Source organism: Halichoerus grypus, chromosome 4, assembly GCF_964656455.1.
Source record: "Halichoerus grypus chromosome 4, mHalGry1.hap1.1, whole genome shotgun sequence".
Taxonomy (NCBI): Eukaryota; Metazoa; Chordata; class Mammalia; order Carnivora; family Phocidae; genus Halichoerus; species Halichoerus grypus.
In genome coordinates, this window is record NC_135715.1 from 166,133,170 (window position 1) to 166,151,998 (window position 18,829).

An 18,829-nucleotide genomic window follows, 5' to 3' on the forward strand; every position below is an offset into this window, starting at 1 on the left:
AACATAACTGTGGTCAAGTTTATACTTCAGCAAACACGAATAGTGTTATGATGGAAACTATTTCTTAATTTCTGGGAGCACCTTATAATCCACAATTAAAGTTGCACTTTCAGAACACCCTAAGATGAACCTTTCAAGCTTACTTAAGGGAGGAAAAAAACCCCCAAAACTGGATATGCAGAGCTTCCTGACTTCATCACGATTGGCCAAAGAACATTATTAACGTCTCTTTGGGACGTGAGTGTTGATTTTCCAGAACACAGTTTGGAACACTACTACAAAATATTAATATTCTCATCTTTAATTTTCAGTCTTAAAAAAATTGGCTTGTAAATTTAATCTTGTTTCTGATGTACCAGCTTTGTCAGCTCATTGAATTATCAGTAACTTCTACTTTAATTAAAAACAACAAGTTCACAGTCATAATAATGTAACTTTCCTCTCTCTCTTATAACAGTAGTAGAGATCAAATTGTGTTTCAGCAAAAACTGAGCCCCAAAATTCTGAAGTCCTGAGCTTTGACACCTAACAAGTAATCACTGAATGTTTTTATTCAGCCAAGACACTAAATCCATGTGTAAAAAAACCTCTATTTTGGTTAGAGTCCCCAGCTTTTGAGTTCAAAAGATTCTGATGTTTTAGTATATACTTCAGAAGTGGTTTTAAAGATTAACCTTGCTCAGACAAAGTAGGTTTCATGCTTGTTTTTCCCAACTTAGTCTAATTTGTGGAAGTACAGTAAATTTAATTTGCTTTCATTAAGTTTTAAAAATAACAATTCAGTGCATTTATTATTGATGAAATAAAGGTTTACTGAGAAAATTAATAGGGCAAATTGGCTTTTAGGAATGATTTTGAAAAATGTTTACATTGGGGTAGTGCATTGTTCTCAGTGGTGGGACCCTTATTAGAATCACTTGTGCAACTTTTTTCAAAAATCTGTTTCAAAATACATGCATTTCCCCCTTCCCCTACCACAGTCTCACAAGCCTTTTGATAGCCTGAGGAAGGATACGAGGCATAATTGTAGGGACAGAAGCATCCCGAATGAGTCATTCATTTCCAGATTTCGTTGCACATTGCAGTCACCTGGGGGAACTTTAAAAGCACTTCGGATGCCCAAGTCATACCCAGTGTCAGTTAAATCAGACCATCTGGAGGTGGAAGCCAAGCAGTTTTTTAAAGCTCCTCAGGCGATCCCAGTGTGCAGCCAAGCTTGGAGAACCACTGCCTGGTTAGAGTGTGGGAGAATGAGAACTGCTTCTGACCACCTGTGGGACCTTGGGCAAGTCAGTTTTAAGCCTTGGCTCCTTATGTGTAAGATGGGTTGTGTAATTAAATGCTCTCTAAGGTTTCGTGGTTCTTTTCAGTATAGAACTTTGAATTCTGTGATTTTAAAATCAAATTGAAGATGAAACTGTTTGAAGCACTATAGAAGTATCCATCTTTGATGCTAATAGCATTATAGGCCTTTTAACAAGTGCTCATATTCTGTAGACCTAGCTCTAAAATTCAGATTTGCCTTCCCTCAGTTGTTTTGAGCTTCATTTTAGACATTTTGAGGGCAAAGGGAAGCACATATCTTAACTAGGAGAACCCCTTTGTTGCCTAATACAAAACATCTTGTGAATAACAGGACTCTAGTAACGTAAAGAGTGTCTGAGGACTTACGTCTATCTGTTCATTAATATTTAACTAATTTGGAAATACCTGTCATTAAATATTATACTGTGTAGTATTATGTTGCATTGTTAGCACTGCTTATTTCAGGGTAGCTAGACCTATCATTGATTTTGTGGGTACTTACATTTGCTATTAAATTTTCTAATTATGATCTTCAATTATTTGGTATGGAACACTTTATTTACTTTTAGGGAAACAATGGAAAGTGGGTGGGTTTGGTGGATAGTAAACTAAATCAATTGAAATGCAGGGCCTAACCTTTTTTTTTTTTTTAATAAACACAAAAATTACTGTATGGCTTAAATTTAAGCATGTGTACAGATAAAACTTGTAGAGGAGGAGGAAAGATTCTGTGAGTAGTATGATGACAAAGGACAAATGACAGGGAAAATGTGTAATAATTTATATATTATGGACCAAAACAGGTCTTCTAACAGTTGATCCTCCTTTTTTTTTTGGTCCTCCTTTTTTTGCCAAAAGCCAAAGGACTAAAACAAGGGGGAAAGTGCCCATATGAACTGTTCTGTGAATTAGAGGATTTCAGGGCCCCTGGGCCCCTGGAAGGATCCTGTCTCCCTCCCAACCCCTTTTAAAATAATGTCTTCATGCCTAACATGATAAAATCAATTGTTACAATTTTCTTTTTCCTTCCACAGTGTGACCTTAGCAATATATTACCACATAAAGAACAGGTGAGCTCTTTTAAAACCTGTCTTGTTATTCTAGCTAATTTGCAAGATATTAAGTTTAGTGTTAGGTAACAAGTATAGATATAATTAGAATATCTAATAGATAGTAGAGTGCTTTTATTACACTATTGAAGACTCAAAGAGTGTTTGTTCATCTGGGTTATATTGATATTTACTGTATTAGAAATTAAATTTGAGGATTTAAAAATTAAATCCACTGTACGTCAAAACAGGGTTTTTATGGCACTATTGAAACTTTGAGCTAGATAAATCTTTGCTGTGGAGGGTTGTCCCGTGCATGATAGGCTATTTAGCAGTCCCCCTGGCCTCTACTCACCAGATGCCAGTAGCACATCTCCTTCCCTCCGCACTGTGTCCCCGGACATGGGCAGGCGTCCCCTGGAGAACAAAATCACCCCTGATTGGGAACCCCAGTGTTAACATAAATCATTTTTTTTATTAAAAGTAACTTTTCCACAACAAAAAAGTTGAGTGAAGAGTATGTCATTGATTTACAGTTTTACAGATCTCCTTACTATCTGGCTTAATAGAAGACAGCTCATTCTCATATCCTGTCTTCAGTGATTTGTTTTGAAGAAACAATATGAAGACCCAGCCTTGTTCAGATATATAGTTGGAAAAAGGTGTACTTTTAAAGGCTTCAGATATTGTGGATATTCTATGATACTTTACTAAAAGTCCACAAGTGCTAGTTTCTTAGATTATAATGGAATTTATATATATATATAAATATATATATTTATATAAATTCAGTGGAATTTTAAATCATATCAGTGAACTTGTACTGTGTTAATACCCATTGATCTATCTTGCACACTGAATGGATCTTTTACCTGTATGTGGTTTTAGAATATTATGCATTAGTCAGTTGGAAAGTACTAGTTCACGTTTCTTTATACAGTGTCAAAAACTCACTTCTGTTAGTATCACCACCTGTCTTATCAGAAAAGCCTTTAAGTATTGAGAAGCTATCAAGCTTACAGTACATGAAGCTCACAGTAAAAGGTACATGTTTTCCAAAATCCTGATTTTTTTTTTTAGCTTGATAGTCTGAATTTTATCATTGGCAACAAATACTTTATTTTTCTTGAAGTTCCAGGCTCACTTTTTTCTTTCTTTTTTTTTTTTTTTTTTAAGATTTTATTTATTTATTAGAGAGAATGAGCAAGAGAGCGCACAGGAGCAGGGGCAGAGGGAGAAGGAGAAGCAGACTCCTCTACTGAGCAGGGAGCCCGATGCGGGGCTCAATCCCAGGACCCTGGGCCCATGACCTGAGACGAAGGCAGATGCTTAATCGACTAAGCCACTCAGGCGCCCCACTTTGTTCATTTTTTTTTTTTTAATTTTTAGATTTAATTTTAAGTAAACTCTACGCCCAACATGGGGCTTGAACTCACGACCCTGAGGTCAAGAGCCCCATGCTCTACCAGCTGAGTCAGCCAGGCGCCCCTCACTTTGTTCATTTTTAAGAGAATGACTGTCAGTTGTCCCTTAAAAAAAAGATGATGCTCTGTGAAAAAAGTGGCTTGTTCAGCTCACAACTAAGTTACAAGTGCCTTTCCTTAACTGTCAGCATGCAGAAGTGTTTCATAAGTACTTTCTACTTATTCAGAATATTAGAAGGATCGAGGTTTAATAACACTGTTAAATCTTACTGCTTTATCAAGGATGTTCTTTAGTAGAGCAGAATTCTTTTCAACTGCAAGCGGCAGTGAAGACTGGAATGACGAGGTACGGCTGGGTACCAATGCCTTGATTCATGCGCGGAAACAAGCAGTTTTACTCCCTTTTATTTTTTATACAGTCACTGCAAATGTCAAAAGTGTATGAGCAAGTAATGTCTTTAGTATACCTATAAAAACAGTTCTGACTTCGTGGGCCTCTGAAAAGGGGAGCCCTAGAGGCCTACAGACCACACACCTGGAGAACCACTGTCTAAAGGCGCACAGCGCGTTAGTGTGGTAATCTTTTAAATGAAAAGACTGGTCTCTTAAAATTTAAGAAAAAAATTACATTTTTAACTCAAACTATTTAAGAGAGACTAGAAGAAATACATGATAATATATAGAGAACTATAGAGAGAAGAAAACGGAAAAACATGAATTTCATATTCACATGTATTAAATTCTAAAGACTTTTTGCCCACCACTACTACTTTATAAGATGTTCTTATGTATTCCAATGTGGGGTTAGAGGAGTGAAAATATATTCGGTTTACTAGCATTGCCTGCTAGGGAAGGTCAGGGTTCTGAAAGGCAGCTCTGGCTTGGCTGGTCGTGGTAGAAGAGATTTCACAGACGTCAGGAAACCCTCTGAAGGCCAGAATGCAAAAGAATTTGTAAAACTGTTTGCTTTGTTGAAGGTTAAGCTTCTTCCACTCCCCTCTCTACTTCCAGCAGATACTTTACTAAGATATTAATTCCTGAATTAATTTTTAAAATGCACGTTCTTATTTTATAGAGATGCAAATAGATCCTTGGATATTTTTGATGAGAGATCACATCCACTCACAGTAAGTGTCAGTTTTATTAAAGTTGTATTTTTCTCTCATGCAGTTGGGTTTATTTCATGCTGATTTGATTTGAAATTAATTACCAGGAGAAAATTACTCCCTCCAGCTTGAAGTCAAAATCATCTTAAGTCTTCTTCCCTACTCCATGTTGTGTCTAATCATTTTACCAAAGGAATGATGTATAAGGGATATGCTAGAGCAAGAACTGAGCTGCAGCTTTGTAGAATTAGTGAGCTAAAGTGAGTAAATGGACCCAGATAACAGAAAATGTATCTTTTTAAAAGATAATTTTCAGTAGCCACGAATATAAGTATTTGTAAATAAACCTAACAGGTGTGTTATGATCTCTGTGAAGAAAATTAAAAAACAATTTAAATTTTAAATCCTTTAAAATAACAATTTTATTTTTTTGAGATTTTGTCAGAGAGAGAGAGAGCACAGGCAGGGGGAGCAGCAGGCAGAGGGAGAAGCAGGCTCCCCGCCGAGCAGGGAGCTCGATGCGGGACTTGATCCCAGGACCCTGGGATCATGACCTGAGCCGAAGGCAGACGCTTAACCATCTGAGCCACCCAGGCATCCCTAAAATAACAATTTTAAAACTCACTTCCTCAGGTTCTCTACAGCCACGTGTGGCTGGTGACTCCTGCATAGGTCAGCACGGACTTAAGAGTCTTATGGTTACAGGGAACTGAAAATGTTTTTCTTTCTTTTTTTTTTTTTTAAGATTTATTTATTAGAGAGTGTGCACATGCGCACACATGCAGCCAGGCAAGCAGGGGAAAAGGGAGAGAGCGAGAATCTCAAGCAGACTCCCTGCCGAGCGTGGAGCCCCACGCAGGGCTTGATCTCACCACCCTGAGATCATGACCTGAGCTGAAACCAAGAGCTGGACGGACGCTCAACTGACTGAGCCACCCAGGTGCCCCAAAATTGTTTTTTCAAAGTTGATTGCAGAGAAATACAACATGGTGATCAACCAGACTCTTGAGCCTAAAAATAGTTTACATTTAGATAGAAAGGAATATATATAAATTTTCTGAGGTCATGCCTGCATTTTTCTTTAATGAATGGTGGTGAGTATTGAATCAGTATGGTATTTTGAGATCCCATTGTTTATATTTAAAAAACTAAAAGACATGTTACCCAATCAAAATCATTTTGAGCACCTGGGCCCAAATGTAAAGACTGCTGTATTATGGGCACCTAAGTATTTTTCTTCGGTGGATACTTATACTGCATTTTTTTTTCTTCTTTCAGCGAGAAAAGGTTCCAGAAGAATACTTTAAGCATGATCCTGAACATAAATTTATTTACAGATTTGTTCGTACTCTTTTCAGTGCTGCACAGCTAACAGCTGAATGTGCAATAGTAACTTTGGTAAGATATTTCTTCTTTCTTACAGCCTCTTTTTTTCAATTTCAATCTTATGCACAGGGTATGGTCCTGCCTTTCACATAAAATAGGTTCCTGAAATCATCAGAAGTTTATTAAGAGAAACCTATTGAAAGTACAATACACACATTCGAGCTTAATAATATAATCATTATTTTTCAAAAAGTTGCTGTTGCTTTTCTCATCACAAAAGAATTGCTGTTAAAGGCAGCAGGAGAGATTTCTCCCTCCATGGTTTTTCCCTCCATACCGCAGCACACAGATGTACACGCAGTGCATACACATACACACTCAGAAGGTGTGCTGGGGGGAGCTGGCCTAGGACAGGGGCAGTAACAAAACCGGTCCGCAGGCAGAGACTCATTTGGTGTAGGTCCAAGCTGAGTCCCAGATTATTTCAGTATTCCCCACACAGTTCTCATGTGTGTCTTGATTGAGAACTATTGCCCTAAATTCTCTGTTCCTTGGATGACGGGTGTGCATCCATCCCTGGTGTCCTCTTGTGCCTGCCTATGAAGTTGCCCAGGATTATAGTGCCAGAAGTACTTGTAAGGACCTTTGTGTTATCCATACAGAATTCCTGTGGTAAGATTTTATCATTTGAAAAATAAATTCTATTTAAGTGAGAGGCAGCTGGGGTTATTTTCACTGCTCTGTACAGCAAATGTGTACAGGAAAGTTAACTGCACGGGCTGGCGGGAAAAAATACTTAGGTCAGTGCCTGTACTCCTTTAGTATCCAGTTAGAATTTAGGAGGGAGGCCTGTGCTTTTGAGTAGAGAGCCCTCAGTGGGCCCTCAGGCCATTTCTTCGAGCCACAGACCATTTGGAGTGCTTAGCCCAGGCTGGAGAGAGGCAGGAGTGGTCCTCCCACATGGAGAGCAAGGCGATGCTGGAAGGAGAGCATCTGGGTTGGAGAGGGGGAATTCTTTGTGGACAGGTTAAGTGTGACCTACCTGTGAGGCAGCAGAGTGACACTGTCTAGTCATCACTTGAATATATGGAACTGAGCATGAATCCGAGCTAGACATAGGGAATTTGGTAAGAGTAGTAGCTGTTTAAATGCAGAGAAAAGTATAGAATAAAAAGTGGATAGAAGCTAGATCTGTAAGGACTAACAGCATTTAAGGGACACGTCCTCAGAGGAGTGGCTAGAGTGGTAGGACCCAGGAGGGAATAATAAAAGCGATGCCAAGATGAGAGGCTCAAGGAGAGTGTGGTCAAAAGGCCAAATGCCAAGCAGTTGCCCACTGCATACCCATCGAATACCAAGTCTGTGTCACTATTCTAAGTGTTGGGGACAGAGGAGAAAACAGGTGGAATAAAGTTCTTGCCTTTATATAGCTTATATTCTAGCAAGGAAGAAATGAGTTGTTTTTTTGTTTGTTTTGTCAAAAGAGTGTTACCTAAATATTTCAGGTAGTGGTAAATACCAGGAAGAGAAAGCAGCGTGAAGGGGTAAAGTGATCAGAGGGGCTCACCATTTTAGATAGCATGATCAGGACGAGCCTCTTTAAAGAGGTAACACCTGACCCATGACCTACCTGAGGAAGATGATGAACTCTGGCATTACAGGCAGAGGGGACAAATGCAAGACTCTGAGACGGGAGCATGTTTTGTGTATTCAAGGAACAGTGAAGTGGCCAGTGGTCAGAGGAAGAATGAGGGGAACAACACGCCAGATGAGATCACAGAAGGGCAAGGCCAGATCTTCCGGGGTCTTGTAGCTCACAGGCCTGGGAAGAAGGGAAACTGTTACTTGTTTGATGGGAAACCCCTGGCAGATCTCGAACACGGGTATGAAGAGCTGTTCATTGAAGAGGCTGTCCTGGCTGCTCTGGGGACAATAGACTGTAGTGGGAGTCAGAGTGGATGCGGTGACGGTGATACAGCTGAGAAGTGACAGATAGAAATCAAATCACCAGTGGAGGTAGAGGTAACAAAAATGGCCAGCGGATTGGAACAGGATTCAGTCAAATGGAGGCCCCAGCAATGAGGCCAGTGGTAGTGCCCTTTAGGTTACTAGGGAAGGCTTGGGGAGTGCAGAGTTGGGCTGAAGGCACCAAGGACCTGGGCAGTGATAGCGGCAGGGGGCAGACTACCCAGGGTTAGGAAGCGAATGGGAGATGAGAAGTCAGCATGGGGCATTTTTCTGTGAGCAAAAGCGAGAGGAAGCTGGCTGGGGCTGGAGCTGGGGGTGGGGGTCCGTAGGATGGGGGCAATGGGCATTGTAAATCCATTCATATCGGGGAAAATCTCAGGGAGGGAAAAAATTCTTCAAAAAGAGATAATTGTGTGAATAGTTCTGCCCAAGTGGGATGGGATCACCGAAAGAAGAGTTACTTCAGTGAGAAGAAGAAAATCTCATTTCCACAGACAGGAGAGCCAGCAGAGTCCGTGAGGCTGGGCAGCTTCCAGGTTTGCCAGTAAAGGGGACAGAGGAAGTTGAGAGACCCCCAGTATTGTACAGGTGCCTCTGATTGTTCCCATAAGGTAGAGAGTTGGATCATGTAGGTTCAACTTGTTCATTCTTAGAATACCTGAGAGGGCTGATTTTGGGGGAATGGGAGCAGAATTTCACTAAGAACATAAAATGTTCAAGAACCATTTGTTTTTGAAAACACAGTTGAGTTTGGAAAATACTGGCAAATCTGAGCTGGCAACCGGACAACCTTCAGCAATAAACACACTCTAAAATTGGACTTCTCTTCTTGTCAAATGGCATATATACTCTTCTGTAGAGAACCCTTTGAAGTCACAACAAATCATGGCTTACCTCTGTAATCTTTACTCAGCTGGGAACCGCCCAGGGCTGGGTGGAGCGGACATTTGATACGTGTAAGAGAGATCCAGGAGTCTCTTACAGCGAGTGTAGAGGAGTCCCCCGGTGCAGAACCTGGAGGCTCTGTTAGCACTTTAAACCCAACAGAACTGACTAAGCTGCGGGTAACATAAGACAGAAACGAATTATCGTGAAATAATAATGGAGATGTGAAAGTGAGGGGATGGGAGAAGGATTGTCCTTTGTATGCATGTATGTTCCTTTATTTTTTTTTTAATTTAATTTAATTATGTTATGTTAGTCACCATACATTACCTCATTAGTTTTTGATGTAGTGTTCCATGATTCATTGTTTTCCTATAACACCCAGTGCTCCATGCAGTACATGCCCTCCTTAATAAGTCAAGCAGAGAAAGTCAATTATCATATGGTTTCACTTACCTGTGGAACATAAGGAATAGCATGGAGGACATTAGGAGAAGGAAGGGAAAAATGAAGTGGGGGAAATCAGAGGGGGAGACGAAGCATGTATGTTCCTTTAAAAGACACTCTCTATTGGGGCCTACTCGAGGGTTGTGAAGGCCGGCCTCCAGCACACCTGTTTGTACTTGCCGTCCTGCCGTGCCACCCAGCAGCCACTGGGGGGCTCTCTTGACCACCAGTTTCTATCTTCAGGCTTGTGCCACAAAAGGCTTACTGTGAAAAGGGGAAGGCAAAAATGTGCTCAATATTAACCAGGGTTTTACATGTTCAAGTATTGTGTAAAATGACCGTGTAACGACCAGCCAGGTGTGGTATCTTGCATGGGGTAGGCACTCGGGTTTATTAAACAACTCGAATCTGCAATCGGTTGTATTGAATCACTTCCCTTTATGAATGGGAAGGTTAATAACCCAATGCCTGTCTTCAAGATGCCCTTTGCTGAGATGTTCATTCATTCCTGTGACCAAGGCTGGAAATTCACATGGGCAGAGTAGGCAACAGAATTATCTGACCTACAACTGTGACCTGGCCTCTGGCTTTGGGTGCCGGGGCCAAGTCTTTGTAGACCTTTGTAAGAATAAAAGGCATGTCAAAAACAGATGAAATCTGTCATTCCTAACAGTTCTTATCACAGCACTTAAACTGAACTAAAATCAAAGACCAGTGCTCTACTTTTGCAGGTTTACTTAGAAAGGCTTTTAACTTACGCTGAGATCGACATTTGTCCCACTAACTGGAAAAGAATTGTTTTGGGAGCCATTCTTCTTGCCTCCAAGGTTTGGGACGATCAGGCTGTATGGAATGTGGACTACTGCCAGATCCTCAAGGACATTACAGTTGAGGACATGTGAGTTTGTAAGGTTTGGTGAACTTTCTAACCATTTTCCAGCGCCTCCTTTGCTCCAGTAAAGTGTACATTTCAAGAAATATTTTTAAAGGTTACATTGTGCAAAGAACTGAAATAGGCATAAAATTACAGACTTCCTATCTGGCTATGGTATAACAATTCCTATTTCCCATCATTAATTGGTAGGTCTTGATGTTGTTTCAATAATCTGCTTGGTAAATTGAAGTGTATATTTCTGCTGGTTTTTGGCATACATTTTACAGGCTTACGCCCAACACCGTATTATAGATAATCTTCATGGCTTTCTTAAAGCTGTCTATGAGTTCCAGTCCATTTTAAAGAGGCCTATGTCTGACTTCTAAAATAAATGTTTGGCCACTGTTAAGGTCTTAGGGCCTCTAGACCACTGAGAGGTTATACCTTCAACGTGAGTCAGCTTTTGCTGGTCATTCTCTCCTTTTTATATGAAGTTCTGTTGTTACAGAAACCATGGTACAAAAGTAGCCACATGTATGAAGGTTTCAGGTCCCAGTTCTCCTGCCTCCTCCCATGCTAGCAGTATTGCACCTGTTTAAAAGTAGGTCTGAATTGTTAGGAAGCTCCTGTTTCTCAGGCAGTCCTGAAAAGCAGCCCTGGGACATAAGCCAGTGCCCATCGCATTCGAGAGTCTCTGGGGCCACTCGGCAATCACAGCAGCGCTTTGTGGGGCCTTCTGTCAACCATGAGGGGGGTGCTCACAAGTGGCATGCTGACGCAGGAGTGAAACCACCAGACTTAACGAGGGCTTTCGATCTGGCCACCCTGGCTTCCGTGAGGGGCCCTGAGGGTGGTAGGCAGGATGAGCCAGCGAGGTATTTCCAGTAGATTCTCGAAGTGCCCACGTGAGAGTGAAAATGTCTTTGTGGGTGGCATTTGGGAAAATGTGGAAGAACACGTCTTGATTATACGGAACAGCGTAGGAAGATTAAGATCATGGCAGGCAGTGGCAAGTTTGTTTTTGTTACCTTTGCCCGTTACTCTAGATAAGATTGTCATTCAGAATTACCAAAGTGCATATTTACAACTGAAGTGAGGACACTTATGACTAGGAGAAGAGACCAGTGATGGTGGCTGTCCGAATGGCTTTGATAATAGTGGAAACTGAGTGGGCATGGAGATGTTGCTTGCAGCCATGGTAGCAAATGGCGTAATGGCAAATAATGGATTTGAAATGAAACAAAAGTACTTTCGGAAGTTGCAGAAACTAAAGTGACTTTGATCACCACTGTCATCAGTCTGCAAACTCTGGTCCCTTGAAGGAAGAAAAATTTGTAATCTTGAACACTAGCCCTACCATGGTGGCAACTGAAATTTTCTCAAAACCTTCAACGAACCTGGCTGGGACTCTGATTCTAGGGAAGACCTCAGAACATGCTGGGAGGTGCATGAGCTCTTAAGAGTGAGTTTCCAGGAGCAGTGATGGCAGCGTCTAGCTACAGGAAGACCAGTTCCAAACAATACTTTTTGTTATAAACAGAGAAGCACCAGGAGCTATGTTGATAATAAATAGGCTGCTTTTGTGTATGATCTTTGGAAATTGGAAAGCATTACAACAAAGTGTTTAATACACATTTGTTTGTCGCCCTGCTGTTGACTTCAATTTCTAATAGTCTCATTTTGAGTCTTAAATGGAAAAATTGGTGTCTGTCAGCTTTTTCTTCAAACTTTCCAACATCTATGCTTTAGAATATATTCCCCTTCAAAAGAATAAGTTAAACTGAGCAGCTGCTATTCAGAAGATTTGCTGTGCCTGTAAATGGTGTGCTATTCAGCCGTTTGGCTATTTAAAAAACAAAAAACCCAGAAGATGCATATTCTATAGGCATAATGCTTTTCTCCAGTGATTAAACCTTTATTAATAGACATGTTAATCCCATGAAGTACTGTATTTCCACACAATTAAAATGTGTTAGCGGAGAAGATATAAAAGGGACAGTGAAGTGCATTTATTCCTGTAGTAAATTAAGTCCTGATTAGCTGATTATCAAAACATTATCTGATTTACATTTCTATAGACTTACAGCCATATGAACAGGAAATTAAATTTGGAAGTAGGTTCAGTTGGGTTTAAAATTCAACAAATGAGAACCTCATCTCTGCTCATATTCTGAATGCTCTCCGGACCATACGGGAGAACATCAACATTTGTTGATCTGTCCAACGGATAAAATACTAAAACTTTAAAACCGAGAAACCAAATATGTTATAAAGTAAGCTGCTCATGTTTGTTCGGGTATTTATCATTTTTATGTAATTCTCTAAAGGATGACTGGGAAAGTGGTCAATTTTATATTTATTAAACATTGCGCAAGTGAGCCTGTATGGTCATGTGAAGCAAAGGACTGCTCCCAACGTTTTCCTTTCCTATTTTATTGAACTCGCCCCCTGCGGGCGTGCTTGTTCTCTTCTGGCAAGGGGGTGGCGCCACATCTTGGGGTTGCATCCCCAACATGAGAGAAAGGCTGTTTGAGTCCAGTGCTCTACAGAGGTCATATCATGGTGAGTTTAGTCGAGCCAAGACATCTCTTTGATCATTCTGCCCTCCAAAGTTTAAAAAAGTGCATCCTGTCCTGTCAGAGTGACAATTTCTTGCCGTAGTAAAATGAAGGTGAACAGAGACTTGCATTTACGTATGCCCCTTGACATAGCCCCATGCACTGGGCAGGGGGAGGGGATTCCCTTTTCCATCCAATGTAGCTTATTTATTTATTTATTTGAGATGAATCCTTGTTGCTTCATGAATCCTTGTTGCTTCAAGAGTTTTTCCCCCTCAGAGATAATAGCAGTGGCTCTCGATGGATCCATTTGTTGCCGTGGTGATGTGCCCACTCCTTTTGTTGGCGCGTCTCTACTTCAATAAGCCCCTTCCTGTTATCGGCCCGGTGAAAATGTCTGCAAGTTCTTCAGAGCTAATAAACAGCATACATCATTCCTTTCATCTGATCACTATAGTGGGGCCTTGTGAGTGAGCGTGGAGCATGAATCGTACAGCTGCACTAATGGACCTCTGAAGAATGAGCCCCTGAGTCAGCAGCAGGAGTGCATAAGAGGGCCATAACCTCTTCCCCCTTGTCCCGAACTCAAAGTGTTGGGATGCAGAAAGGACCACAAATAGCTGTACCTTGTTTGAACGTTAGTGTACTAATCCACTGGGTGGCCTCTATTTGTTCCAAAACAGAATTTAGAGCCCTCTCAGTAGCTCAGAATGATACTTTTGAAGATCGCCCAGTTGACTAAAATTGTCTTGTGTTGGTTTTGTTGTCTCCTCCCCCAGGAATGAGATGGAAAGGCATTTTTTGGAGCTACTTCAGTTTAATATTAATGTTCCCGCCAGTGTTTATGCCAAATACTACTTTGACCTTCGCTCCTTAGCAGATGACAACAACTTGAATTTTCTATTTGCTCCTCTTAGCAAAGAAAGAGCACAAAACCTAGAGGTAAGGCTGTGAAATCATTAGTCGGGGTTTTCTGTCAGCCACCAAAACCAGCTCTGTGGCTAAATCTCATTAGGCAGTGATTAGCAAAATGGAAAGCTTTTAAATTAACACATCGAAGAGCTTATTAACCCTTTGGTGACATATTTCCTGTGTCTTTTATGATTTATATAAGGATCTCACATTATTTTAAAAAAGTATATAGATATTTCTTCTGTGACCATAATTCAGAATATTTTAAGTCAAATTTAATTTGTTCTTAATGGTTTTCCATTTGAACCTTTACCCTTCCATATAATCATACATGAATAATTTCTTACAATTGTATCCTTAATCATATCTACGTACTCCCCATTCTTCTTTTTTTTTAAGATTTTATTTGGGGGAGAGAAACAGAAAGAGTGAGCGTGAGCCAGGGGGAGGGGGAGAGGGAGAAGCAGACTCCCCACTGAAGAGGAAGTCTGACACAGGGCTCCATCCCAGGACCCTGAGATCATGACCTGAGCCCAAAGGCAGACGCTTAACTGACTGAGCCACCCAGGCGCCCCTCTACTCACCATTCTTAACAGTCTTTTACTCAGTTCACAAATTCATGCCAGTGTTTTGTACAGATACCACAGTTCAGTCCCATGAGTTTATTAGACAAAGCATCTGTGGCTCACCTGGGACTTAGACTGTATAATGTGTGTTTTAGGTACTGTCGTAGAGAGCCCATGGATTTTTAATGGAAATGGTAATGTATAGGAGACAAAGGAATTATGGTTTATGACTTTTTAGTGAGTATACAGCAAAATTATTCACAACTGAAATTTCAAGACATATTTAAAATGGACACTTTCTGTGGTACCTTGGTGTAGTTTACAGTAAGGTATTTTCTACCATGGTTAATGTGCAAGTGAAAATAGCACTTTTTGGTGCTTCGGTCATTAGACCTCTGACCTTCTGATAAAGTCCAGACATGCCTGCCCTGTTAGAATTGCTTAGGGAATATAATAACCAATGAAGACTAGAAGTTGAATGGCTGAGTAAACGCTGATTTCTGCCCAGGTGTATGTTCATTATGTTGAAGGAACAGGTGTACAGGGACAGGTGATACTGCTGTAAGGAGCCTGTCAAAATACCTTTGACATCTTTGGAACCCAGTTTGTAAATAAGCAAATTCTTCGTTGCCCAGTATCTAATCATAGCCTTTTAAGGATATTACCTTAGTGAACTGGCAGGAAGTAGCATCCCCAGAATCTGGGAATGTAGACCTCCACAATCCAAAGTAGCAGTAACTGTCAACTGTCTAAAGGAGTGTGGCTGTGTGGCTTATCAGTGATGCTTTCTGTTGTTTTTTTTTTTAAGGTTGGAACGCTTGTTTTAAATTGTTCTTGTGTTCTATTTGATTGACTTTCCCAGGCCATTTCCAGATTGTGTGAAGACAAATACAAAGACTTGTGTAGAGCTGCTATGAGAAGGTCTTTCAGCGCTGATAACTTCATTGGTATTCAGCGCTCTAATGCCATCCTCTCTTAAGGGAGAAGGGAGGAGTTGTAACATCATGAACCCCTCAATCTACAAGGACTGGAGAAATACCACCTCTCCTGCTCAAAAACCAGCAAAGTTAATATTTTCATCTAAAAGAAAGACTTCGAATTCAAGAAACTCGTGGATCCACCACAAGGATGATGCTCATAGGAAAGAATGGGACCTTGTCAATGCAACACACTCTTTTGTCCTTTTTAATGTAAACAGAGTTACAAAAACCACTCCAAAGCAAAAGCTCCAACCCACACACAGATACCTGCTTACTATGTAGGCTGATAGCTGTGAACTAAGTGAGGGTTTTTTTTTAATAGTTTAAATTTTTAGACTTTAAAGACACTAACCATATAACTTTTATGTTTTTCCTATTTTTCTTGCCCCCCTCCCCCCATATTGCTGCATATTTCTTTAGAATCAATGCAGTATTACCGTGAAAACATGGGACTCCTAACAACTCATAAAGCCACTTAGGAACAGACTGTAGCATTGTTAGGTATTGAAGGGTTCTTCCTTCCTACTTTATCATTGAAGCTGCTAGTCCTTATTGGCAATCAGTTTAAACCAAAAAGCTGCTGAATAACACTTGTCATTCAAATTCTTTGCAAGCACTACTTATTAGCATATTAGTATGTTTAGGATCATAAACAGAGAAAGTATGTTATCAATGATTATCTACTTCTATTGGGTCCATGCTGCATTTCTTGTGAACTATAATGGTGCTTCTCATTTTCTGATGATTTTCCTCTTTATTAAATACATGTATTAAAGGATATTTTCATAATTCCAACCAACATGGTGGTCCAGTGGTAACAAGCAGGTAGTGAAAAGAAGGTGTCCTGAAAAATCTTAGTGCAACTTTAAGCTTTAATCTAGTGTGCATGGGCCCTCTGGGGCACCGCTGAAGGATAAATGCTTCAAACTTAGAAAACATCATTTGAAAGTTTAATTACATTTCTTGTAAACTTACCTAGTTTTGTAAATTTTAAATATTAAGCTTTTCATTTTAATTTTTTGTTTCAGCCCCTCTTGAAGATGGCACACATTGGCTGAAACAAAAAAATTAAAATGAAAAGCTTAATATTTAAAATTTACAAAACTGGGTAAGTTTACAAGAAATAACTAAACTTTCGAATGGTGTTTTCTAAGTTTGTAGCGTTTATCCCTCCACAGGTATCAAAGCTTAAAATTGCATTAAGAATGGAGGGATGCCTTGTATCATCATAGACGTGCCCTTCCCTTTTTAAAACCGTTCTTTGCAGCGCTGTGCTGTTTACCTGCTTTGGTCACCTGAATTTCTTTTTTCTACATTTGTAAAGAGTATGAAGAGCAGTGGTAATTCACATGTAACAAACCGAAAGGAACTGGACTCTAATAGTAGTGATCTGAAAGTAGGTGATCTGAAACAGTTCTTCTAGCCTACCTGTTAACCTGGCTGGAGGGGTCTCATTTCAAGTCCTGCTGTTTAAGAGGAACCCTCACCTCAGGCTTTAAAGGGCAGGGAGTTAAGTAATCAATCTTCTCAGAGATTGGTAATGATGTCACTCAAACTTGAAATGTTAAAAAAAAGATTAGTGTTCTTAACCATGTGAAATCTTTCTCCTACCTTCTCAAATGTAATCATAGGAATTTTGCCTGTAAACATAGCATTTCTGGGCCAGGAATACTTTCTCTCAGTATAGCAGGGCTTCATATTCTATTGAGTGCTGCAGGTTCCATCATTTTTAAAGGACAGACACACAAATGATAAATAACAGTATATAAAATATTACAATCTACCACCTCAAAAAACATTGTTTATGGAGTTCGGAGCTTGGAGATTCAAGTATTGATTGCAGTTTTATTTTGAAAAGAATGCTACAACTTACGTGGTTTTTCTTCCTCATGTTTATATTAAAAGCTAATAAACTCTATTTTAATTAAAATACGACTAGTGTGTTTGTAACCTTTCTCAGTTCACATAGCATTACATCTCTGCCTAACGTCAGTGCTTTCAGGCAGCTCTAATGGTGAGTGGGGTCTTAAAGCATTTTCAAACTGACCATGATTTGGTTTGACCCTTGCCTCTGGTTACAGTGTTGTCATGTATTTCTTTGACTTCCGCTCTTTTCAACCTGAAGATCATTTAGTACACTTAAAATCACTGGCCACAGTACTCAGAGGCATTGTGCATTAGATGGCATCTTTGAACAGCTCATTATTGTACCAAGAGGGGGAAAAAGCACACTACCAGAGAGAAGGGAATTACAGGAAGAGTGTAGAAACAATGTGAGTTAAATGAGGATTTTAAGCAGTTAAAACCTAGGAAAAAAAATGGAAGAACTAGATCTGTGGTTGCTGTAAAGAGAGACAGCCCACATATTTTGACTTTAAAATACTCCTTTTCAAACTTACATTTCAGTGACAAATATGCCAAATCTTCATAAGGTTTATGACACTAGCCGCTCAGGTTGAGCAATATACTCTGTAAACCCTGAGAGTCCTGCTGTATTTTTGTCCACCTTAATTCAGCTGATCACTTTGTTCTTGATAAACTGCTGACAGGGTTAAATGATCTGATTTCATTTAGAAGGGCGATCTCTCACAAAACTGTAAGATTGTACCCTTTACTACACCAACTACTAAGCAGAAGTGCTGACATGAGCAGTCAAAGGTTACATAAAAATCTGGGAGGAAGAACCCTGGACAGGACTAGCTTCAAGAACTAGTTGGCAGAATAAGTAGAATCACACATTGTCCTTTCCCTCTTGGCTGTAATTCTAGATGGCAGTACAGCTATCTTGATAAATGGGAAATTGAGTCAACTCAGGGTAAAAGTAATAAACATCCCTGAAGGCTAGTAGGTTCTCTGACAAAGGGCATGGAAACTGGTCACTAGTAGTTTAGTAACTATGGCAGTGTTCTCAGGGCTTTATACCTAGGAAGAGTTTGTTCCCTAAATAAGACTATAAAAGAGTATCTACCTCAACTCATTTACCTTCAGTTTTAGTTTTTTTTCCTTATTGGACTACTGACCAGTGAAAACTTTAACTCTGATATATTGTGAACTGAGTTTTTAAGTCTTTACAAGGAAAAGACAAAGGTCTGAAATGTATGTCTGAACCAAGTGAAACTGCCATTTTTGTAGGTCAAAAATGGCTGCTCGTGAGCAGTTTCACATGGTTCATCCTAAGACATTCTTAAGGCCCAATGCTTCTGGTTAAAGAGAAACTTTCTCCTTGCTGTATCATCAGATTCCATCACGACCTTCTCTTTGACATTTACTCTTAATGTACCCCGTGTATGCCCATACATAACTGAAATCCAACACCACTGAATCTTGGTTTTATAACGGTTCAAGGTTCATTTCTTGGTTTAGTTTTCCTATATGTACAAATACACTATTCCTTGATTTAAAAAAAGAATGCTGAAGCCAGTATTTATG

At 39.9% G+C, this 18,829-nt stretch overlaps 1 protein-coding gene across 3 annotated transcripts in view; it reads left to right on the forward strand.

Annotated features, from left to right (window-relative positions):
* The window catches only part of CCNYL1 (cyclin Y like 1), a 36,628-nt gene extending 19,298 nt beyond the window's left edge, over positions 1 to 17,330 (forward strand). Inside the window, exons 5-10 of one of the 3 annotated variants that reach the window (XM_036070873.2) lie at positions 2,340 to 2,375; positions 4,854 to 4,905; positions 6,163 to 6,282; positions 10,338 to 10,408; positions 13,722 to 13,884; positions 15,283 to 17,330. In XM_036070873.2, the coding sequence (XP_035926766.1) occupies positions 2,340 to 2,375; positions 4,854 to 4,905; positions 6,163 to 6,282; positions 10,338 to 10,408; positions 13,722 to 13,884; positions 15,283 to 15,399 (559 nt within the window). In that variant the 3' untranslated portion in view covers positions 15,400 to 17,330. Of the gene's footprint in view, positions 1 to 2,339; positions 2,376 to 4,853; positions 4,906 to 6,162; positions 6,283 to 10,241; positions 10,409 to 13,721; positions 13,885 to 15,282 lie in introns of all 3 variants that reach the window. The other 2 variants (XM_036070872.2, XM_036070874.2) reach the window with 2 other exon arrangements.
* Positions 17,331 to 18,829: the final 1,499 nt, after the last annotated feature.